Here is a 23,278-nt window from a genome sequence, read left to right on the forward strand (position 1 = left end):
GGAAGGGGAGGAGGGAGTCACTGCTGGGCCTGACCCGGGGTGAGGACCAGGGCCTGGGGCCCACAGTCCCCCTGGGCCTGAGCCTTGCACCAGGAGGGTGCTGTCACTGTGCAGGGTGACCACCCCCATGCTGGCCAGGCTGAAGCAGGCTGGCTCTGGAGCAGACCCAGCCACCCAGGGCCCCAAGGTTCTCCCTGCTCGGGGCTGAGCTCAGGCTCCTGGGTTTAAACTCCCTGAGCCTTTCTTCTGCTCAGGTGTGATCAGGACGGAGTAAGGTGGGATCCCGGCCCCGCCCTGGCCTTGCCCTGCCCTAGCCAGGGCCCTGTGTCCATCGCAGACCCGAAGGCCTCGGAGGACACGGCTGGCCTCGGAAATGGCTGTGACCCAGGCTGGTAGGGCCAGGCAGGTTGGCCCTACCTGGTTGGGGGTCCCCTGCCACCTTCAGCTCCATGCGGAACAGGACTGGCGGGTGCTAGCGGAGACACATCCAGCACCCCAGAGTGTAGATCTAAAGCCAAAACCCCCACCTCCCCACCACAGCCCCTCCCCAGGCCAGAGCAGCCCTGGGTGTTCAGGCCCAAGGCCTGACCTGCTCCCTGCGTAAGTTGGTCACCCCTGGGGCGCTGCTCCAGCTCCCTGGACGGCCGCCGCCCTCACAGCAGCCTCTCCAGCGGGCCCCCAACACTCCCAACTTCCCCCCACGCCCAGGCCTGAAATGCCTGTGCCCACTCAGGCCTTTCCCACCCGAGGCCAAGGGTCCTTCAACCATGAACAAACAGTGGCAAGGGTGCTGGGCGCCTGGAGCTGGGAGCTGACCCTGGACACCACCAGGCTGCTCCCCAATGTCCCTGTCTCTCTGGGACTCACTTTTCCTCTGTGTGATTAGATCCAGGACAGGCCCGGGTGGTGCCGGGTCCTTACTGAGTCTATGTGCTGTGTCCCAAGGCAGTATCCTGATTTTTCTAGCATTTTCCAGGTCTGGGGCTCATTTGCTTGTATCTCCCCCACTCCACCAGGGGACTAGGGCCAGGTCTGACTCTGTGCCCCATTGTCAGCTGGGGTCTGCGCCAGGGAGCAGGGTCCTGGGAGGTGGACAGGGGGGCAGCCAGGGCTCCCAGGACAGGTCACGCTTCCCTGCTACCCTAACTCCCTCCCTGTAGGTGGGGGTGGGGAGCTTGGGTCACCCCCAGACCTGGGAGGCCAGGAGTGGGCAGGATAGGTAGGACAAGATGGAGGAGAAAGGAACGAGGGAGGGTGACGGGGAATGCACGCACATGTGAGCAGCAGTGTGGTCATCTCACCCAGCCGTGGGCGCTGAGGGCATTCAGCAGGGCTCCTGGACCTGGGTCTCCACTTTTAAGACAGTCCCGCTCTTGGTGATCCGGGATTAGGAGAACGTCAGTGAAGGTGTCAGCAGTTCTGCGATGATGTGGGGCCCGGCCTCCCCTTGCCCACACCCCAGGGATCCTGGGGGAGACTCTTGAGATGGCAAATCAGGTGTCCCCAGGAGCCTTGTCCACATCCCACCCTCTGGCCTTGCACATCCCAGAGCATCTCTTTGCCTCTAAGCCTGCATCCTGGGGACATGTGTGCACAGCTCAAAATTAAATTCCTGCCAATTAGTGCAAAGCAGGACACAGATGCCCAGTGAGAGGACAGCCAGCATCCCCCAGGGTCTCGGAAACCATGATCGGTTTCGGTCTCAAACTGCAGTTTATCAGACTCCTGATATGCTGCCCACCACGTGCCACTGCCATGCACTCGGAGTAACAAAGGGAGGTGGGAGTGCCCAGGCTGCGGCTCAGGCAGCTCCAGCTGAGTGACAGACACCCCCACCCGGGCACCTCACCAGCGGACAGTTACTGCTCACAGTTCTGCAGCTGGAAGTCTGAGATCAGATGCCAACCTGGGGAGGTGGGGAGGGCATTCCTGATGGGGCCTCTTCCTGTGTGCGGATATCGTCCTGCCTGTCCTCATGAGAGACAGTGAACAAGTTCTCTCATGAGGGCACTAACCCCATCTCGGGGCCCCACCCTCAGGACCTCATCTATTAATAACTCTCATCACCTCTGAATGCCATCTCTCTGGGGGTTGGGGCTTCATTCCATCCACAACAGGCTTGGGGAACAAAGTGGACACTATGAAATAGATGGCTGGTACCCTCTCCAGGGGTTAAGGTGTGCCTCGATCTCAAATTCCTTAAGCCCTGGGGCATCCCAGGATCCCTGGAGGGAAAGCCTGCCTCTCTCGCCTCCCTGACACCCACGAGGTGCAGGCCCCTGGTAAGTGGAGGCAGATCCTGCAGGAAGAAGGCCAGCTCAAGGTCTCCAGCTGAGAGGCAGAATCTCAGGAGGGGGCCTGCAGTGCTTTGAATGGTGTCCCCCAAGTTCATGTCCACTGGCACCACGGAATGTGACCTTATTTGGAAATAGTGTCTTTGCGGCTGTAATTAAGGTAAAGATCTTGAGATGGGATGATTTCAGATTTAGGGTGGGCCCTACATCCACTGACTGGTGTCCTTTTAAGAAGACACACACACACACACACACGAGAAGCTATGTGACAACAGAGCAGAGACAGGTGACGGCCACAAGCCAGAGCCACCTGGGGCCTCCAGGACTTAGAGGAGGCAGGAAGTGCCCTCCCCTGGAGCCTCTGGAGGGAGCATGGCCCTGTGACACCTTGATTTCAGCCCAGTGATGCTGACTTTGGACCTCTGGGCTCCAGGACTGAGAACAAATTTCTCCCTCATTCATGGTCCCTTGTTCCAGCTGCCCCAAGATACACACACACCAGGAAATCTCAGGCATTTGGGGGACAGTGAATGTCGGGGAGAAGTCACCTCATTTTTCTCTAGAACAGAAAAGTACCACCTGCTGAGCAGTCTGGGGAAGCCTCTCCCACCCCCGACCCCAGCCCAGTGGCCAGGCCAGTCCCCAGGCCACTGTTAGGAAGGGAGACTCCCTTGGGAAGCACAGATCTCATGTGGCATTTATGGGGCATCTCCTGAGACCAGGGCTTCCCTGGTGGCTCAGACAGTAAAGAATCTGCCTGCAATGCAGGAGATGCAGGTTCAATCCCTGGGTTGGGAAGATCCTCTGGAGAAGGGAATGGCCACCCACTCCAGTATTCTTGCCTGGAGAGTCCCGTGGATAGAGGACCTAGTAGGCTACAGTCCATGAGGTCACAAAGAGTCAGATAGGACTGAATGACGAACACTTCACTTTAACTTCTGAGACTCATGTTTGGGCTGGAGAGGGCAGCAGGAGAGGAAGTGTCTTCCCTGAGAAGCCGGGGACCCCCAAGTGGTGCCCGTGAGGTGATCAGCGGGCTTGTGAGCAGGGGAGAAGGCTCCCAGCTCTGGGTCTGCAGCCATAGCACAGTCCAGGGAGGGGCAGCACATACCTGGCTTGGGGAGAACACTGCCCTGGTGGCCCCAACCTGACCTTCACAGCTGGTTTGCTCCATCCAGGAATATTGTGTTGCATCTGGTTATTAGGGTTCGCTAACTCCTTTTAATCCAGAATGGCTCCTACCAGGTATGCCCGCCTAGGTCCCCACCGTAATCCCCAAGCCCATGAGGATGATGAGATGTCTCCTTATTTGGAAGTAGGATCTTTACAGATAATTAATGAGCAGGTCGTTAGGGTGGGCCCTAATCCAACCTGATCAGTGTCTATTTTAGTGTTTACTTTTGTTTATTTGGCTGTGCTGGGTCTTGGTTGTGGCACACAGGATCTTCTGTCTTCTTGCAGCATGTGGGGTATTTAGTTGCAGCATGTGGGGTCCAGTTCCCCGACCAGGGATTGAACTCAGGGCCCCTGCATTGGGAGTTCAGAGTCTTAGCCACTGGACCACCAGAGAAGGTCCAACTGATGTCCTTTTTAAAAAGGGAAATTTGGAGACAGACATGGAAAGATCCTGCCTCATGGCCTCGGAAGCAGGCCCTGCTAACACCTTGATTTCAGCCTCCAGAACTGGGAGAGAATGAATTTCTGCTGTTCACACCCTCCGGCCTGCACCACACAGCCCTGGGAAGCTCATGCTGTAGTCCAGTCGCTCACAGACTCTTTGTGACGCCATGGACTGCAGCACACCAGGCCTCCCTGTCCTTCAGTATCTCCCAGAGTTTGCTCAAATTCATGTCCATTGAGTTGGTGATGCCATCCAACCTTCTCATCCTCTGCCACCCCCTTCTCTCCTTTTCCTTCAGTCTTTCCCAGCATCAGGATCTTTTCCAATGAGTCAGCTCTTCGCATCAGGTGGCCATAGTATGGGAGCTTCAGCTTCAGCGTCAGTCCTTCCAATGAATATTCAGGGTTGATTTCCTTTAGGATTGACTGGTTTGATCTCCTTGCTGTCCAAGGGACTCTCAAGGGTCTTCTCCAGCACCACAATTGGAAAGCATCAATTCTTTGGCCCTCAGCCTTCTGTGTGGTCCAACTCACACATCCATGCATGACTTCTGGAAAAACCATAGCTTTCACTAGACAGGCCTTTGTCAGGAAAGTGATGTCTCTGCTTTTTAGTACGCTGTCTAGGTTTGTCATAGCTTTCCTTCCAACGAGCAAGGGTCTTTTAATTTCATGGCTGCAGCCACCATCCATAGTGATTTGGGAGCCCCCCCAAAAAAATAAAATCTGTCTCTGCTTTTACTTTTTCCCCATCTGTTTGCCATGAAGTGATGGGACTGGATGCCATGACCTTAGTTTTTTGAATGCTGAGTTTTAAGCCAGCCTTTCACTCTCCTTTTTCACCCTCATCAAGAGGCTCTTTAGTTCCTCTTTGCCTTCTGCCATTAGAGTGGTATCATCTGCGTATCTGAGGTTGTTGATATTTCTCCTGGAAGCTCATACCCATGGCAATTTTGCATTGTAAGTAAGGTTACTGATCAGTTGGCTGAGGTAATGAACAGGAGGGTGGGCCCTTTCTAAGCACAGTGGGCCTTTGAGAGCAGGGTGTTTTCTCTGGCCAGAAGTGGAAGAAAAGATTTGAGGCCTAGGAGTATCTGAGCCACGATTGCCAGCTTTAAAGATGGAGGGGCCAAGGGATGCAGGAAGCCTTTAGGAGCTGAGCCACCAACAGACAACAGGAAAAGGGAAACTCAGTCCTACAACCACCAGGAAATCAGTCCCACCAACTGGATGAGCCTGAAGGTGGATTTCCCCCAGGGCTCCAGGTGGAAGGCCAGCCTTGCTGATGCTGGTTTCAGGCACATGGAACCCTAAGCAGGACACCAAGCTAAGCCATGCCCAGCCTTCCAATGGACGGCTAAAGATAATAGATGTGTTGCTTTAAGCTGCGAAGTCGGTGGTAATTTGTTGCACAGCACAACTGGCTGATGCACCAGGCCTCCTGTCCTGCAGAAGGTCCTGCTGTCTGTGTGTCTGGCTGCCTCTCCTAGTATTTCTCATAAACTGGATGTTGGTTCTGAAGGCCTGGTGGATGGAACTCGGATGTTTCAGGCAAAGGTTTTAAGTGCCACTGTGGTCCCCACGTTGCCATGTCCTGGTTGTCCCTCCGTTAGAGAGGGCCAGATGGACACTCTGGCTAGTGGACAGCCCAGACCTTGCACTGAGCAGTTAGGCACAGTGATCCATCAACATGTGACGAGGCACTCCCCCTCTATGTTGCAGCTGAGGAGGGCAGCTCCCCGGGACAGCCTCCCTGAGCCCCACATTCCATGGAGGCTTGGCCAAGCTCCTTTCCTGTTCTGCTCCACCCTCCTTGAGTATAAGCCACATGCTTCTTTAACTGGTGGTTTCACTTTCACTTTTCACTTTCATGCATTGGAGAAGGAAATGGCAGCCCACTCCAGTGTTCTTGCCTGGAGAATCCCAGGGATGGTGGAGCCTGGTGGGCTGCCGTCTATGGGGTCGCACAGAGTCGGACACGACTGAAGCAGCAGCAGCAAGGATCTTAAAAAAAAAAAAAGTACTTACCTTAAAAGAAAGAGATTAACATTTTAAAGTTATTACTGATTTGTTTTATTTACTTTTGGCTGTATTGGGTCTTGGTTGCTGCACATGGGCTTTCTCAAATTGCGGGGGAAGGGGGGGGCTCCTCTTCACTGCGGTGGCCTTTCTCGCTGCAGAGCACAGGCTCAGTAATTGCGGTGCACAGGCTTAGTTGCTCCACGGCGTGTGGAATCTCCCTGGACCAGGGATTGAACCCGTGTCCTCTGCATTGGCAGTTGGAATCCCAACCCGTGGACTCCAAACCCGTGAAGTCCAAAGTTAAGAATCTTGAGATGAGGCGGTAATCCTGGGTCACCTGGGGAACGCTGTGGGGTCACAGGGCTTTTCAGAAGAGGGAGGTGGAAGGCCAGAGTCAGAGAGGGAGACGGAAGGAAGAGGCAGGGGCCAGAGCCACGTGAGGACGGGGCCCCAGAGAGGGGACGCCGGGGCCTCTGGAAGCTGGAAAAGACACAGAAGCATCTCCCCAAAGTCTCCAAAGGGAACCAGCCCCTGCCCGCGTGTAGACTTTAGGACCCAGAATTCCAGAGCCGTTGAAGACGACAAGTTTCAAGCCACTGTATTTGTAGTGCTTGTTACAGAAGCAAGAGGAGACCCACACACTGTGTGCTCATCTTCCTTCTGTTTTGGTTTGGTTTTGGGTTTCTGGCTGTGAGGCGTGTGGGACCCTAGCTCCTCAACCAGGGATCGAACCCACACCCTCGGCACTGGAAAGCAAAGTCTTCACCACTGGACTGCCAGGGGAGCCCCATCTTCGTCCCGTCTAATATTCAGTTGTCCCTTCTTGGGCTAGTGGGAGCCCATCCAACTGGATTTTGTACTTCTTTTTTTCACAATTTTAAAAAATTGTGTAAAACACATATGCTTCACAAGAGAAGCCATCGCAATGAGAAGCCTGTGCATTCCAACTAGAGAGTGCAGAGAAAGCCCGTGCACATCGACAGACCCAGCAAGCCAAAAGTAAATAAATAAAAAACACACATGATTAAAATTCACCGCCTTAATCATTTTTGAGTGTACAGTCTGTGATAGAATAGTCTTTTTAGATTTTTTGAATCAAAGTATAGTTGATTTAGGGATTCCCTGGTGGCTCAGTGGTAAAGAATCTACCTGCCAACAGAGAAGATGTGGGTTCGATCCCTGGGTGGGGAAGATCCCCCTAGAGGAGGGCATGGCAACCCACTCCAGTATTCTTGCCTGGAGAATCCTGTGGACAGAGAAGCCTGGCGGGCTACAGACAATGGGGTCATGGACACGACTGATCCCGCACAGACGTTGGGTGCACATACATTTAAAATTGTTACACAGTCTTCTTGCAGGGATCCCTGGATCAGTGTGCAGTATCCCTTCTTTGCCTCTCATTCCAATCTTTGTTTTTAAATACACTAAACATATTCTTTTTTTTTTAATTTAATTTTATTTTATTTTTTAACTTTACAATATTTATTGGTTTTGCCATATATCAAAATGAATCCGCCACAGGTATACATGTGTTCCCCATCCTGAACCCTCCTCCCTCCTCCCTCCCCATACCATCCCTCTGGGTCGTCCCAGTGCACCAGCCCCAAGTATCGTGCATCAAACCTGGACTGGCGACTCGTTTCATATATGATCAGAATGGCTGCGATCCAAAAGTCTACAAGCAATAAATGCTGGAGAGGGTGTGGAGAAAAGGGAACCCTCTTAAACTGTTGGTGGGAATGCAAACTAAGCATATTCTTAATGGGCAGCTGACACCACCATCCACTGCTTTCATCTTCCCCGACTGAAACGCATCCCCATTAAACTCATTCCCCACCCCCTCCCCCAGCCCCTGGAGCCAGCGTGCTCTTCCCTTCCCCTGATTTGCTTTGTCTCTCTTATTGCCTGAAGAATTCTGTCTTCATCCTCTAAGCCCAGTAGATTGGTGGGATTGATGCTGGGTGCGGCGCATCTGTGCCTTATTGTCCTGGAACTCCATGAGGAGTCCTTTCACCATTCTGTTTCTATTTCCTAAATTTGTTTTAAATGCTTCAAATGGGCCGGGGCCCCTACTGGGGCATGAGCAGTTCTTCGGGTGTTTGCAGCTCCTGGACACTGCTCCGCGTCTGCCTCTGTGCCAGCAGGGCCATCCCTCTCAGTTATTCCATGGTCAGTCATTTCCCTTCTGATTTGGGCTCACCAGGTGGCGCTAGTGGTAAAGAACCCGCCTGCCAATGCAGGAGACGTTAAGAGATGGGTTAGATCCCTGGGTCGGGAAGATCCCCTGGAGAAGGAAATGGCAACCCACTCCAGTACTCTTGCCTGGAGGATCCCACGGACAGAGGACCCTAGCAGCCTGCAGTCCATGGGTTGCAAAGAGTCGGACATGACCAAAGCGACTTAGCACGCCTCGGGGATCGTGATATGGGCTGAGGGCAGGCGTGTGTCCAGGACATGCCGGAGGGGGTGGTTTAGATGGCCCCACCCCTTTTTGGTGGTGTTGAGTACAGAGGCATTGCTCCTGACACCCTGTTTTTGCTCTTCAGATGTGGCCGTTGGGTTTTTGGTCTTTATCTTTTGTCCATAATTTGCCCCACCTGAGCATGCACGAGGTTGTTTTTAGTCTCGTTTAGTCTCTTTGTATTTTGTTGCTGAAGGAGAGGTGTGTCCAGGAGAAAGCCCTGCAGCAAAGGGCCCCAGGTCCCAGCCCGGCTCACATGGACACACAGGCAGAAAGGCTCAGCGGGGCCCCAGAGAGGGTGCTGCCCGTACCCGCGACCCTACTGGCCCTGTTTTACAGGCGCTGCGGTGTCTCGCTCACCAGCAGGCCGGAGGTGCTTCAAGCCCTCCCTCTTTGCAGCCACTCCCATGTCACCCCTTCCATGGGAGGGGCAAAGAGTGGCTGACACCAGTTTATCCCCTCCCGCCTCCTGTGTTGGAGGGGAAGTTTCGGGACAGGGGACTGGACAGGATGTGGAAAGTGGTCGGGGAAGCGCAAATATAAGTGTTGCTGAGACCACCCAATGGCTTCATCCTGACTCAGCACTGTCTGGTGGGAGGCCAGGCCAGGAGCTGGGTGCATGAGGCCCACCTTCCTCTCACAGACCTTCTGTCCGCACAGGGCCATGGTGGTTTGCTGGGCCACAAAACGGGTGAAGCAATTGAGGCAGGCCAGCTGGCCAAGTTGGAGCCTCCAGTCTGGCATCAGAGCTTGGACCAGACAGGAGGGCCTGGAGCCCCCCGGGGGCAACCTGCACAGCTGTCCTCTGAGTGCCCTGCACCCAGCTGGGCTCCAGGGCAGCCAGCCCAAGCCTGGGTCCTCCCAGCACCAACACCTGGGCAAGTCACCTCTACCCCCCCGCCCCTCAGTCCCAGGCCTCCCTGGTCTGCAAAAATAGAAGAAATTGGGCAGAAAAGCCACATAATGTGGCAACAGGGAGAAGAGGCTCCGTCAGCTGGGAGGCCTCTCCCTGCCTTCCTGTCTGGTCTCCCATTGAAGCCACTTCCTCCCTCAGCGCCTCGGTTTCCCCTCTTTGCAAACGGACAGAAATCTGCACACTTCCTCAAGCTGTCTATTCCGTGAGATGGTCCGAGCTCACCAGGCAGGGAAGGGGTCGGGCGCAGACCGGGCTCCGGGACTGTTAGCTGCCTCCACCGTGTCCGGGATCCCATGTCCCGCCCCGAATGGAGCCTCGAGTGCGGGTACAGGTAAAGGAGGACCTCGTGGACTCCCTGGACACTTTGGGGGAGGAGGTGGGGCGCAGGGAGTGCCTGCGGGAAGGGAGACAGACAGCGGCGTCCCCCCCAACCCCGACCGTGGGGCTGGGCCCACCCGACCTGGGCGGCAGGGGTGGGAGCTGGGAGGTGCACGTGGCGGGTCCCCAGGGCCCACAGGCCGTCTGGGGTCCCCGCCTGCGGAGGTGACCCGCCAAGAGCCACCAGCTGCCACCGCACTACTATTCCTCCCCTTCCCCTCCCCCCGCGCCGTGCGGGCCAGCGTGACTATTACTACTCCTTCCATGGGAAGGCAGACCTCTCGCAGCCCGGGGCGCCGAGACCCCCGCTCCCACGTGGGGCGCCCTCTGCGCTCCGGGGATGGGGAGGGGGCCGAGCCTGGGCGCTCCCCGGTCGCGGCGGGAGGGAGCCCGACTGTCCCCCAGCATCCCAGCCCCCCCTCGGCCGTTCCACTGCGGCGGCGGCGCGGGGAGCGCGGGGCGGCGCGCGGAGATGGTAGCGCCCGCTCCGCCCCCGCCTCCCGCCGCCGCCGCCGCCGCCGTGCGCTCCGGCAGGATGGCGCGGGCCAAGCTGCCGCGCTCGCCGTCCGAGGGCAAGGCGGGCCCGGGGGGCACCCCAGCCGGCGCCTCGGCCCCCGAGGAGCCGCACGGGCTCAGCCCGCTGCTGCCGGCCCGCGGCGGGGGCTCCGTGGGCAGCGACGTGGGCCAGAGGTAGGGGCGGGGGCGCGGGGCGCCGCCGGGAGGGGCTTTGCTCTCTGCGCTCGCATCCCGCACGGGCTCCGCTCCGCTGCACCTGCCGCGTTGCCTGCAGCCCTGGGGAGGGGAGGGACGGCCGGGGTCTCCCCTGGGGACCCCCTCCCAAGCGCCCCGCCCGCTGTGTCTCCCGTCGCCTGTGGGACCCCTGCTCCCTCCTGCTCTGAGAGGCTGAGCACAGTGGGCCTGCAGCTGAAATCGGAGGAGAGAAAGGAGGTGGGGACCTGCTGACCCCTGCCCAAGCCCTGTCCCGCTGGAGGCTACACTCATGTTGGTCCCCAGAAGCCACTTGGGGTAAGGCAGGGCCAGCGTCTGTGTCCCGCTCCAGAGGTAAGCAGTGTGAGGCCCAGGGCGGCCGCAGAGCCGATGGGAGCTGGGGCGCAGGCTGGGGGCTCAGTCTCCCTGGAGCTGGTGCCTGGAGCCCATGGCAGTAGAGGTGCAGGAGGCTGGTTCTCCCTGCCCTGCAGGGTCCTGCCGACCCCCTCCGGCCCCTCCTTGAGCACGGGCACAGCATGACACCCCCATTTCACTGATGAGGACACTGAGGCTCAGTCTGCAGCACTAACTCTCAGCCAGCATCTTTCCTGTGCCGGGAGCCCTTCTAGTTGCTGCGGGGGAAACTGAGATGAATCAGACCCCCCTAATGTGGGCACACGTCGTGGGCACGAAAACCTGTGTGGGCTGGGCTGGGACAAGGAGAAGGGGGGCTTCCGGGGGCGCTGGCCCTGCAGGCAGAGCACCAGGAGATGGGCAGGGGCTTCCGGGCAGAGGAGACAGCCAAGGCCAAAGCCTGGGGAGCTGGGGTGTGGTGCCATGTCAGGGTTGGGGTGAGGCGTTGGCAGAGACTCAGCCAGGCAGATGGTAGACCATGGGTGCCTGGGGAGCCTCCCCGCCCCTCCCCACTGACCACAGGCCCTCTGGACCCTCCGCACTCTCGCACCCCATCTCCTGCTCCTTGACACGCCCCTAGGGGGCAGCTGCCCCGCGGTCATTCCCATTTGCCGGAGGAGACTGCTAAGGCAGGAGACTAAGTGCTCTAACGGGCACTCCTGGTGGACTCACACAGCTAATGGGCAGCCCCTGGGCAGGAGGGAGGCGAGTGCTGGCCAAGGCCCTGGAGACCAGATTCCTCTCTTCTCCATTCCCTTCCTGGAGGCTGTAGGGAGCAGTGAGTCCAGAGGCTTTGGTTACCGGCAGCCTGGCCCCTGCAAATGATTGGCTTCCTGCTGTCCCTGTTCCTGCAGGGACACAGGGATGGCAGGTCCTGTCCAAGCTGCATCTGAACCCGCAGTGCAGCACGGGAGCTGCGGTGGCAGGGACACCTCCTCCAGGAAGCCCTCCCCCCACTCCCACCCCTGCCGCCCCCAGTCCTGCACAGACCCTTTGTGTGAACAGCCTGGCTCGGTCCCCAAGCTGCCTCTGAGGGGCAGGGTCCTCAGAGCAGCTGCACAGCCAGCCCAGCAGCACTAGGGGCTGGTGCCTGCAGCTCATCTCTGGAAGCATTAGGTGCACGCTGTGGAGTTTGCTCCAGACAGGAGCAGTGGGGAGCCATGGCAGGTTCCGGAGCAGACGAGGACTTGCAGGGTTTCAATTCTGGAAAGACCAGAGCAGGCAGGTGGGTGCCCTCTGCTGGAGGAGTGCGTGGCTGTAGCTTCTGCCCCAACCTGCGTGCAGTGTCTGGAGCCAGCCAGGCCTCGGCCCAGCCTAGGGAGGCCCAGAGCCTCCTGGAGGCCTCACCACTGCTGGGGAGGTAGCACAGCAGAGGCAGGGGTCTCCACTGCCCCCAGGGGACTGAGCCACAGGGAGGGGCTGGCTCCCAACGCCCTACCTAGATCGCCCCCCACCGCCTGCCCCTACCACCCTGCCGTCCTTCTCCTGGACGCCGTGGAGAGGGGAACATGGACAAGGGGAGGAGTGGGCAGCGGAGGCCAGGATGAGCTCTGAGCTCCCACTGGAGGCTGCTCGCAGAGGTCAAGGGAGCCCCAGGGCAGAAAGAAGGCAAGAGGGTCCAGGGAGGGGAAGGCAGGGGAGGCACAGAAGGACCTGGGCAAGGAGTGAGGGGCCGCCAGCAGGGGAGGTCTGTGAGCGGGACCTTGGGGTTGTCTGCGCCTTCCCCAGGGTAGTTTCAGGGGCAGGGCTCGCCAACCCAGGACCCTTACCAGGAGGGGCAGCCAAGGAAGGCGCTCGCTCAGAGCTGGGCTGAAGGAAGGGTTGGAGACAAAGGCGAAACTCTAGCCCAGGGGCTCTTCGTGAAAGGCAGGGAGGAGGGGTGGGGTCTTGGGGCGTGGGGTGGAGTCAGGCAGAGCCGGAGCAGGTGGTGCAGGGCCTGGGCGGGATCAGAATCAGCTGGAGACCCGGGCGGGTGGCAACTGCAGTGAGTGGCCTCTGGGGGCAACCGTACGCCCGGGCCCCCCAAGCCCCCGCCGCCCTGTGCCGAACTCAGGACGGCCCCTCTGAGCCTGGCTCCCACCAAGGACAGGCCTGGGGGCTCCGGGCCCACCTCTGCGTGCGGGGCCCTGAGGGCTTCTGTGGACGGTGGCAGCCGTGGCAGGCAGGGAGAGCGAGGGCTGCAGGAAACAGCGGCTTGGCCAGCCCAGGACCGGCGGTGCACTTTGCTCTGGGGGCTGAGCCTGTCTGCCCCCTGTGCTCTGAGATTGGTGCCACCCTGCTCTCCTGCTGTTCCTCCCGGATCCCTCGCCTGTGGCCGGCCTCCTGCTCGCCCGCCCAAGTCTCCCAATGCCCCCTGCCCCCGGATTTTTCCCAGGAGTCCTCACCCAGGGGCCTCCTCCTCCCCTGCAGATCCACATCTTCATGTGCCCCCCACCCCCTGGCCAGGAATCCAGCCTCTTTCCCGTCCCCTCTCCTCGACATGCTTCCAGCGAGTTCCTGGTCCGCCCTGACCTGACACTGGAACGGGCTGTGGCCCTGCCAGGCTCCCGCCCTGACCTGACGCTGGAACGGGCTGTGGCCCAACTCAGCACTCGGGCAGCGCCTGGGCCAGAGGGGATCTGAGCCGGATAAACACGCAGAACCTGCCAGAAGCTTCCAGAGACCCCAGACCCAGTGAAGCCCAGGCCCCCCTGCTCTCTGCAGGCCCAGCCAGCACCTGGCCCACCCGCGGGGCACCCGGAGCTGTAGGCTGGGGCCCCACCCAGAGGGCCCTACACAGGCTCCCTCCTCCCTGCCTGTGGCCTTGGGAAGGCAGCGGTCCTCTCTGAACCTTGGTTTCCTCTTCTAGAAGATGTTTGCTTTAAGGATTGAAGGAGAGGCCCCATGAAGCTGGAGACACTGGGCCAGACGGGAGGGACACCAGCAAAGAGCAGACCCTCTGTGCCCTGCCCCCCACCAGTCCCTGATGCTCCCACCAGCTTCTCCCTCCCTGTCTCCAGTTAGTGCAGGCCACACCCACCTTGGTGTTCTCTGGCTGCAGCCAGTCTGGAAGAACCCTAGGCCAAGGCAGCCTCAAGGGCAGCAGGTGTGTGTTGCTGGCCCAGGAGAGGGGGTGCCCCTGGGGGTCCCTAAGAAGTATCAAACTGTCTTGTCACCAGGAAGCCGAGGGGGCAGGGCAGTGGGGTGGCACCAGGGCCTGTAGAGGGCAGGGGCATCGAGGAGAGGTGGGCAGGCTTGACGACAAGGAGCCCAACTGTCATGTCCAGCTGGTGGCCCCTGTGTGTGGGGTGTCCCTCGCTGCCATCAGCTTCCTGGGTGTCGAGGGGGGCTCACCTGCTCCTTCCTGGACCCTGGGGTCACACGAGGCCTGGAGCAGTCTCAGTGCAGAGCAGAGCCGTGGGCGCTCCTGAACCTGCTGTCCAGCCACTTGCTTGGCTGCAGGCGGGGGCCCGTCCTGCATGCCGTCTGCTGGGAGGGTCACCCCGTCCTGCCAGGGTGGGCGCGGGGTGCATGTACCCACACTGCCACGGGTGCCATGCTGCTTCTGGGGCATCTGGGGGCCAGGCCCCACCACGGGGTGTGCGCATGGGTGTGCCCTGCTCCCCTCGGCCCCTGCCCGAGTCCTCCCTCTGTGTCCGGGAGCCCAGGCTCCCCCATCCGTCCATCCGTCCGCTGTCTGCGTTGATGTGTCCGCTCCATTCCACCCTCAGGCTTCATGTGGAAGAGTTCAGCCTGGACTCCTCTGTGTCTCAGTAAGTGCTTGGTTCACAGTGTCCTCCTGGCCCCGAGCAGACCCTGGGGGAAGGGGCTTGGGCCGTGACTGCCCAGGGGGAGGGTCCGTCGCGCCCAGCACCATCTGTCCTGCACCCAGGCCAGAGCAGAGCACGGCCGGGGCTGCTGGACCTTGAGTGGGGCTGAGGCTGGGGGCAGAACGGGGCGTGGCTCTCTGGGAAGGAGCCTGGGAGTGGGAAATGGGGTGTCCAGAGCCAGATACCCCACGGCCCCACAGTGGTGACGACAGCCCTTAGGAAGGGATGGGGACCCCGCTATGGTACTGGTGTGGGGTCAGGCAGGCAGGTGACCGCTGGGGATGCAGGCTTCAGCCCACTGCGGCCACCTGTGCAGATCCAAGACCCCAGGCGCCTGGCCCAGCTGCTCCACCATGAGCCCCTCCAGGCTTTTCCTGGCTTCAGTTAGGGCCGCGGAGGGCACTTTGAGGTCAGGGGACCCAAGCCCCTCAGCACCCCCGCCGGGCGTATTCCTGGGAAGGAGCCCCTCACCTGCTCACGCCCACGGAGTCCAGATTGGCCACCACGTGGGGCCTGATTATTCTTTCGTTAATTAACACCGTTGGCAGTGGCCACCAGCACTCACTCCGGGCTTCTCCACAGTGCCTCCTGCAGCCTGAGGCTCGGGCATCGTTACCCAGGCCAGCCCTGGGCCTCCGTCCCCCAGCTGCGGTGCAATGGGTAACCAGAGAGGGGGACGGTGCCTCTGCTGGCTCCCCGGGAGCGGGTCTCAGGCTGTTGGCAGGGTGAGGGGGGAATGGACAGTTGCAGCCGCCCGAGGGGCTGAGGCTGTGGTCCTTTGCCCCAGAGCTGCATGGTCACCAGCAGATCAAATGTCCCTGGGCCCTCGGAGGCCCAAGGAGGCTTGCTGGGGACCTGACCCAGCCAAGATGCCAGACCAATACTGGAGAGGCCCAGGACAACACTGTTGCTTTGAGAGGTCGCTGCCCACCCTGCCTGGCAGCTTGGAGCCTTTGCTTTCCTTAGCATCCCAGACCCCAGGAGGGGCAACTGGCGGAGAGGAGGCCTGTGGCCGCAGGCTGGCCTGTGCCCCAGCCTGTGCAGTGAGGGTCGGGGGGGCTACAGCAGAGGCCCGTGTCCCCCCTGACGCCCCCACAGGCGAATCTGCAACGGGGCTGGGTGTGGCGGAGGCAGAACGGTCCCAGAGCCACCGTCAGCTCAAGGGCCCCGCCCCCAAACCAGACTAGCTCAGCTCCTTGCCGATCCAGCCCAGGACCTGGAGCAGAGCAGGCCACGTGTCTGTCCTGCCTGGGCCCCTGGGCGGGTCACAGGTTCTGCTCAGTCTCAGAATAGCTGGCCTCGGAGTTGGTGCTTGGGCCTGGGCTCTGCTCTTCCGTCTTGCCCGCGGGCTCTCAGCCTCCCGCCTGGAGCTCCCAGGCACCTGCAGACAGCCACCAGCCCGCAGCAGGCCCCTAGGAAGGAGGCCACCGGACCTCGGCCCCATGTGAGTGCGCGGCTGTCACAGCCAGGCGGGTGGGCCTGCCCGCGGCCATGTGCCTGGTGTCTGGCCACCCTCCCACCAGGGCTGGCCGCCTGGCCCTGCGTTTGCAGCTTCCCGGCACAGGCCATCTGTGCCGGAACTGCCTGCCAGGAATCCCTGGAAGGCCACTCCCCAGCCTGCCAGTCAGCCCGCCAGTCAGCCCCCTGGTCAACTCAGGGGTGAGGGGGCTGCAGCGTCCTCCACCTGCCGCACCTGGCAGGACCCGTCCGGGTGTGGGGTGGGGTGGGTGGGGTTCGAGCCACTTTGCTGGCACAAGGGGGCCCCCTCCAGTCCATCCAGTGTGGACAAGACCCTGCACACCAGCCGTGGGCCTGGGCCTGGGCCACTAGAAGGCAAGCTGCGTGGGGATGGGCCAGAGCTGACTGCTGGACCCGAAACTCGAGAGCCCTGGGCTCCGGGGGGAGCCCAGAGGCCATGTCTTTCAACCCGCTGGGTGACGTGAGCCAGCACCCAGCCTGGGTGGGCTTCCGTTTCCATGCGTATGGGCACGAGGCTGGCAGGAGGCCCCTGAGAGGCCCGGTGAGGGGCTGGGGGCATGGCTCTTGAGCTGCCCAGCCTGAGTCCCTGTCCTCACAGTCAGAGAGCTGCTCACTCCGAGCAGGACAGACAGACCAGGGGTGAGGACTGTCCCGGACGGGTGTGGGTTTGGCCTGGGGCTCGTGGCCTAACCCTGGGGGTACCCCAGGGCCCTTCTGAGGCCAAGGTCCCAGAAGCCTCAGGGCCCCATGACTAGGCCTGCCCAGGGCTTGACACCTTCCTGCGCCCTGGGCTAAGCAGCAGTGGCCCCTCTGCTGTGCCCAGCCCTCCCCGCCGGCCGCCCACTGAAGGAATGAGTGGCTGAACAGGAGCAGGCGTGTAGGGGTGGACGCCTCGTCGGCCCCTCCCCAGGGCTCTTGAGCTTGTTAGCAGGGCCATCGCCATGTGAGCTCTTGGTGGTGTCCCAGCTCCTGGCCCCCGCCCAGCCCTCCCCTGCTCCTCAGAGCAGCGTCCCACGGGCTTGGCAGCCAGCTCCACCACGGGGCCACCAAGAAGCCTCGAGCCACAGCTGGTGGGCATCCACCATGTGCCACCTGCGGCCACACACGTGGGCTTACAGCACAGTGCCATCTTCTCTGGGTGACATAAGTGATGGGTATCGGCCAGAGTCAGACTCAGCAAAACCAGCCCTGATCGCTGGCACCACTGAGAGAGGGTGGCAGGGCAGGGCCAAGGGCGGAGGTCCTCTCTCACTTAATCCTCCTCTGAAAACCAACAATTAGCTGGATTTGGGGGCTTCCCTGGTGGCTCAGATGGTAAAGAATCTGCCTGCAATGCAGGAGACCTAGGTTCAGTCCTTGGGTGGGGAAGATCCTCTGGAGGAGGGCATGGCAACCCACTCCAGTATTCTTGCCTAGAGAATCCCATGGACAGAGGAGCCTGGCGGGCTACAGTCCATGGAGTCACAAAGAGTGGGACATGACTGAGTGACTAAGCACAGCACAGCACAGCCTGACTTTTCAAGGGAGAACCCGAGGTACAGAGGAGATTGTTTTGATTTCTTCACAGTTTCAGCAGCGCTGCCAGGCACCCTCAGGATGCCCAGGGCAGGCGGTTCCTGTCACTGCCTGTTTCCTAGGTGAGGCAGCTGAGGCTCAGACAGCTGGGACCAGGCAGGTGAGGAGCAGGGCTCTGTCAGGCCAGATGGTCCATGCCCCCCGGGTGGCCATTTCCTTCAGGAGCCTTGCTGAGCCAAGGGCACGCCCTCAGCTGAACTACACCCACCGCCTTAAACTTCAGGTTAAAGGGAAAGCTTGCAACTTGCATTCTGTGGTGGGAGAAGTGGGCAGCCACAGCTCATGGAGGCAACATACTTCCCTGGCAGTCCAGTGGTTAAGATGCATGCTTCTAGTGTAGAGGGCACAGGTTTGATCCCTGCTCAGGGAAGATCCCCCATGCCACACGGTGTAGCAAAAAAAAAAAAAAAAAAAACGAAAAAAAAAAGTGGAGGCGGCCCTTTGGATTTCCCCAGCACCCAGGCTCAACTTCCCAGGCCAGACCTGTCTGGGTGTCCATAGCTGCCTGGGCATGGGGACTGACAGGTGATGTGGGTTTCTTGTCCACATCAGTTACTAGGAGCAGTTCCTAGGCCACTAATTGCTAGGAGTAACTGGTCCTAGGTCAGCCATCCTGACCCCTGGGTCTGGGCAGGGACTTTCAGGGGAGGGGTGCCCAAGTGGAGGGCACGAGGGGTGGGGACCCCTCCTTGAGGCTTCGCTGTGCAGGCAGGAGAGTGAGGGGGCATGTGATCCCTCGGAACATGTGGGCACCACTCAGGGGTGGCTGCCCCTGACCTGACCCCCGCCCAGCTTGGGTTGTCTGAGCCCCTCCTTCACAGAGAAGGCTTTTGACCAGCTCCCCCCAGGGACCCTTGGGAGCTCCACTGACCTGGCCCCAGCAGCACCTACAGAGGGGGCTGGGGTTCAGGTCTAGTGGGGTACACTGGGGTGCAGTGGGGTGTGCAGAGATGTACTGGAGTACAGTGTACAGCAAGGCGTGCAGAGATACAGTGTACAGCGAGGCGTGCAGAGGTGCAGTGTGCTGGGGCGCACTGGGCATACTAGGGGGCCATGTACAGTGGGTTGTGCTGGGGTGTAGTCTACACTGGGGTACACAGGGTACAGTCGTGTGCTCAGGGATATACTAGGACCCATGCGGGCTTCCCCGGTGGCTCAGATGGTAAAGAATCTGCCGGCAATGCAGGAGACCCAGGTTCGATCCCTAGGTCAGGACGATCCCCTGGAGGAGGGCATGGCAACCCACTCCAGTATTCTTGCCTGGAGAATCCCTTGGACAGAGGAGCCTGGTGGGCTATGGTCCATGGGGTTGGAAAGAGTCGGATACAACTGAGTGACTCACATTCATGAGGAGTACTCTGGGCTGTGATGTACAGTGAGAGTGCTTGGGTACAGCAGACAGTGGGGAACACAGAGGTGTGCTGGGGTGCAGTGGAGTGGGCCAGGGTGGGGTGTATCATCGGGCCCACTGGCGGTATGGGCCCATCCCCTCTCACAGAGGGCTAACAGAGATGTGCCGGGTTGCACAGTGTGCAGCGGGTGCTCTGGGCTTGGACCCTGCTCTGCAGGAGGCCTGTCCTGCTGCCCCGCTGACCACATTGCATCCGGACCTGAGGGTGGGGAGGCCCACACCACCGTCACTCTCGCTGGGTCCTGAGCCCTGTGACCAGGGGCGGCCGCTGTGGTCAGGCCGGGGGCCCCCCCACTCTGCACAACTCTGCCTCCAGGGTGCTGGATGTCCCTGCCTCCTCTCTCTGTGTGTGTCATGACCATCACACAGAGCTGTGGGTGAGCCGCTGCCTCACCTGAACGGCCTTGTCCCACCTCCACAACATCTCTGGGGGTGGCTTGGCTCGCCTGGGTAACTTGGACCAGGCCTTTCCGGCCCAAAGCCTCACCCCAAATCCCAGGCTACCAGTGCCTCTGTCTGGTCAGGAGTCGGGGAACGGCGATGATGCCCGCGGGCCACTCTGGGGTCCTGAGACCAGCCTCCATTGCGGCTGAGGCAGCCTGCAATGGAGGCCATGTGGGGGCCAGCAGGTGCCAGCCCAGGGCAAGGCAGTCCCAGGCCCAGACCCACTTCCAGGAGGAAGGCAATGCTAGACCCTTCCTGTGCAAGAACCTGGCGGCAGGGCCGTGGCCGTCCTGCCTGCTGTCAACACCGGAGTTCTCACTATGGTGGAACATGACACCCCAGCCGGCCACAGCGGGCCTGCACCTAAGGTGTGGGCAGTGGCCCGTCCTCCCAGGCTCCACCTGCCTCCTCATTCAACAGGCTGTTCCTGCCAGTCTGTGCGGTCTGTTCCCCGGAGGCTGGGTGCCCACCCAGGGGCTCAGGTGTCTGAGGATTGTCCGGGGCAACAGCCGTGGCTGGAGGGGCCCCACTGCCAGCCCTGCCCATCCCACAGGCTACAGCAGGCTTCGAGGCACAAGCCACCAGGGGCCCCCAGAAAAGCACCTGGCCATCAGCTTCTGGAACATTCTGTGCAAAGCATATGGTGTGTTTTGAGCCAAGGGCCGGCCACTCAGGCCACCTGTAGTCCTGGCAGCCGCCATGATGGCCCAGGCTGGGAGCCATGAGTGTGCACATCTGCGGGGCCTGGAGGGCCCCAGGCGCTGGGAGGGAGGCAGCCAGCCAGCAGATCTGCTGGGGGCATGTGGGGATGTGGGGCTTTGGGCTGGAGCCCCCAGCCCCAAGCCCATGCCTTCCTGCCCCCCAGGGTCCAGGTGGAGTTCTACGTCAACGAGAACACCTTCAAGGAGAGGCTTAAGCTATTCTTCATCAAAAACCAAAGATCCAGTGAGTGGGGTCTGTGGGGGGGCAGGCAGAGGGGCTCTGTTGGAGCGGGCGGGGCGATGGAAATGCTCCTTGTCTCAGCTCCTTGCCACCTTCCAGGGTGGGAGATGCTGGGACCCTTGGAGGGGTGCGCCCCTCCTGGAGGCAGGGCTAGCCACGGCCACCAAGGGCACCAGCTCAGCCCCCCGCTCCCTGGCACCACCGTGTGGCCCTCCCCTTTGCCCTGTGGGCTCCCTCCACCTGCCTTCCCAGCAGGAGCCTGGCCACCTGGGATGCAGGATGGGGTGCAGAGGTGGTGCCTGTGGGTTCTGGTCCATCGATCTGTAGGTTCCTCCCCCAAGCCCCAGGCCCGCCCCCAGGGCCGGCAGCTCAGGAACACTCTGCACCTCGTCCATGAGGTGGGAGGGCATGGAGCCTCTCGGAGGCCGGCCTGGCAGAGCCCCCCAACGCAGAGCCACCTGGTCAGTGTTGGTCAGGACAGCCGGGTACAGCGGCCCAGGTGCAGTGTCCCAGCCGCTCCAGGAGCCCTGACCACTGCCTCCCCCACCCACCCCCACCCACAGGCCTGAGGATCCGGCTGTTCAACTTCTCCCTGAAGCTGCTGACCTGCCTGCTGTACATTGTCCGCGTCCTGCTGGACGACCCAGCCCTGGGGATTGGATGGTGGGTGACCTGTGGGCCAGGGGCTGGGCCTTCCTGGTGCCGTGACAGAGGCTGATGGGGTTTGCACAGGGGTCTGTGTGTGGGACCCCCCCCCCCCCCAGAGCCGTGGCTGGGACACAGCCCTCAGGCTGGCGCTGACACTGGGTGTCCTTGCTGTGGACGGCGGCTGCACTTGCAGATGCACCCGGACGGAACTCTCCCAGAGGGTCTGGGATGCCCCCCCAACCCCCGCCTGCCCAGTGGCGCCCGGGGGTCTCGGTGAGGGGCTCTGGCTCCCCCAGCTCCTCCTGGGTGGGTGGGGGTAGCAGGCCTCAGTGGGGAGAGGAGGTGAGCCTCTTTCTCTGGAATCCCCTGGTTCCCCTGCCCCTCCCAGCCCTGGGGCCTGTCCCTTATTTACATGGAACACCTGCTGCGGGGCTTCCCAGAAAGGCCATGGGCACAGTGCCCGCGCCTTCTGAGCCGATGCCCAAGAGCCCACAGCTGGACGAGGTACTTCCTGCCTCGTGTTGTCCAGAGGGCCCCGCGCTCCTGCTCGCGCTGCTGGTGGGAAGCAGTTTTCTGCCCTGGAAGCTGGTGGGGCTGGCTCTCTGTGCCCATGTCTGTCACGTCTCAGGGACGCCTGGCGTGATGCCTTCTCAGCGCCACGTTGGTCCTGGTGGACACTGAGCTGGGGGCACGCAGGGCTGGGCTCATCTGCAACTGGGTCCCCATCTGCCCTGGGAGCCTCTCTTGACTCCCTCATACCCAGATTGGGGTTCCAGAAGGTTCTGGAGTGGTCCTCTCTCCTGTTTCTCCTCTTTCTGGGAGTTTCCTCGGCTTCCTCTCCAGCCCTCTAGCTGAGGTTTTCACTTCTGCTCCCGTATTTTGTGATTTCCAAGAACTCTTCATCTTCAGGCGTCAGCCCCACTGCAGGTGTCCTGCCGTCGGCATCTCTGGGGTTTGTCCAAAACCCTTTCCTTTCTTATATGTTCCTCTTCTGCTCGGTCTCTGGGCTTGTGGACAGGTAACTTCCTCAAATGTCCCGCTACTCACACTAAGGGTGGGCGTCCAGAGGCCAAGGGCCCTGCAGTCAGGATGTGGTCCGTCACTTGTCTCCCTAGCTCCTCAAAGCAGATCCTTCCCCTCCTCACTGGAGGATAGGGCCTGGCCACTGGGCTCCTGCTGGCTGAGTTGGGAAGGAGGCAGGGGTGAAAGGTCGCTGTGCAAGCTTGCATCTTCCCCACCCTCACGTGCAGTGGGGCGGGTCGCCAGGCCAGACTGCTTCACCTGCTCCTGAGAACAGACCTCGTCTTCATCCTGAGTGTGGGAGGGCAGGTCGCACTGTGGTGGTTTGAGAAGGGCTCTAACTGACTTTGAGAGCACTCTTCTGTGTTCATCTCACCTTCTCCCACCTCCAGAGACATCGAGGCACCTGGCTTTACATCCCCAGGGAGACCAGGTCTGTTGTATTCATTGCACAGCACCTGGCACGTGGTGGGTGGGTGGGAGAGCAAATGGACAGAATGGGGGCTGGGAGAGGCACGGGTAGAGTGGATGGATGGGGAGAGGGTGGACGGATGATGGTGGATGGATGGGTGGTGGAGGGTGGATGGATGGAAGATGGACGGGGCGGATGGATGGGAGGGGGTGGACGGATGATGGTGGATGGATGGAGGCTGGATGGATGAGTGGATAGAAGGATGGATGGTGGGTGATGTAAGGACACTGGATGTGGATGGATGGGTCAGATGGATAGGATAGATGGGTGGGTGGGTGTTGGATGGATGGCAAGGTGGCTCGTGACTCCTATAGGTATTGAGTTTGCAACAACAGGCTCAGGTGCAGGAGGAAGTGGGCCAATTGAGAAAAAAAGGGGAGGGAGCCACCTGCCACCATGGGACTCTCTGAGAGTCAGGTCCCGCAGCCTGGCGACCCTGGCTTCGGCTGTAATCTGGGGTGGAACTAGCATGGCGGCCAGGCCCCTGCCCCCTTCCTCGGTGGCTTGGGGGAAGCTCCTTCTCAGGAGTGACTTGGGGAACCTGCTTTTTAGAGTCAGCACACTGGGCAGGAGAGTGCTTTTCTCTCCGTGTGGCACACACACTGTCCAGCCTCGTTTCGGCAGCTCTGGCCTCCGGGAGGCCCTGAGGGCTCCAGGTCCATCTC

At 60.6% G+C, this 23,278-nt stretch overlaps 1 protein-coding gene and 1 long non-coding RNA gene across 14 annotated transcripts in view; one reads left to right on the forward strand and one right to left on the reverse strand.

Moving 5' to 3' along the window:
* The window catches only part of KCNT1 (potassium sodium-activated channel subfamily T member 1), a 78,740-nt gene that overhangs the window by 17,468 nt on the left and 37,994 nt on the right, over positions 1-23,278 (forward strand). For 7 of the 11 annotated variants that reach the window (XM_045162371.1, XM_045162372.1, XM_045162375.1 and 4 more), the window contains exons 3-4: positions 20,397-20,476; positions 21,037-21,136. In XM_045162371.1, the coding sequence (XP_045018306.1) occupies positions 20,397-20,476; positions 21,037-21,136 (180 nt within the window). Of the gene's footprint in view, positions 1-9,360; positions 9,645-10,219; positions 10,382-14,523; positions 14,566-20,396; positions 20,477-21,036; positions 21,137-23,278 lie in introns of those variants that run through there. The other 4 variants (XM_045162378.1, XM_045162379.1, XM_045162381.1 and 1 more) reach the window with 3 other exon arrangements.
* On the reverse strand, positions 7,993-12,835 carry LOC123328682. Of its 3 annotated transcripts, none has more exons than XR_006543700.1 (4): positions 12,583-12,835; positions 11,804-12,016; positions 11,486-11,661; positions 7,993-8,164 (listed from the first exon to the last, which is right to left on the reverse strand). It is a non-coding gene; the product is annotated as an uncharacterized LOC123328682 (long non-coding RNA). The 3 variants fall into 3 exon arrangements; XR_006543699.2 differs by lacking the exon at positions 7,993-8,164 and adding an exon at positions 10,392-10,615 and having other exon boundaries at positions 12,583-12,834; XR_006543697.1 differs by lacking the exon at positions 7,993-8,164 and having other exon boundaries at positions 10,829-11,661; positions 12,583-12,827.

Source organism: Bubalus bubalis, chromosome 12 (assembly GCF_019923935.1).
Source record: "Bubalus bubalis isolate 160015118507 breed Murrah chromosome 12, NDDB_SH_1, whole genome shotgun sequence".
Lineage (NCBI taxonomy): Eukaryota > Metazoa > Chordata > Mammalia > Artiodactyla > Bovidae > Bubalus > Bubalus bubalis.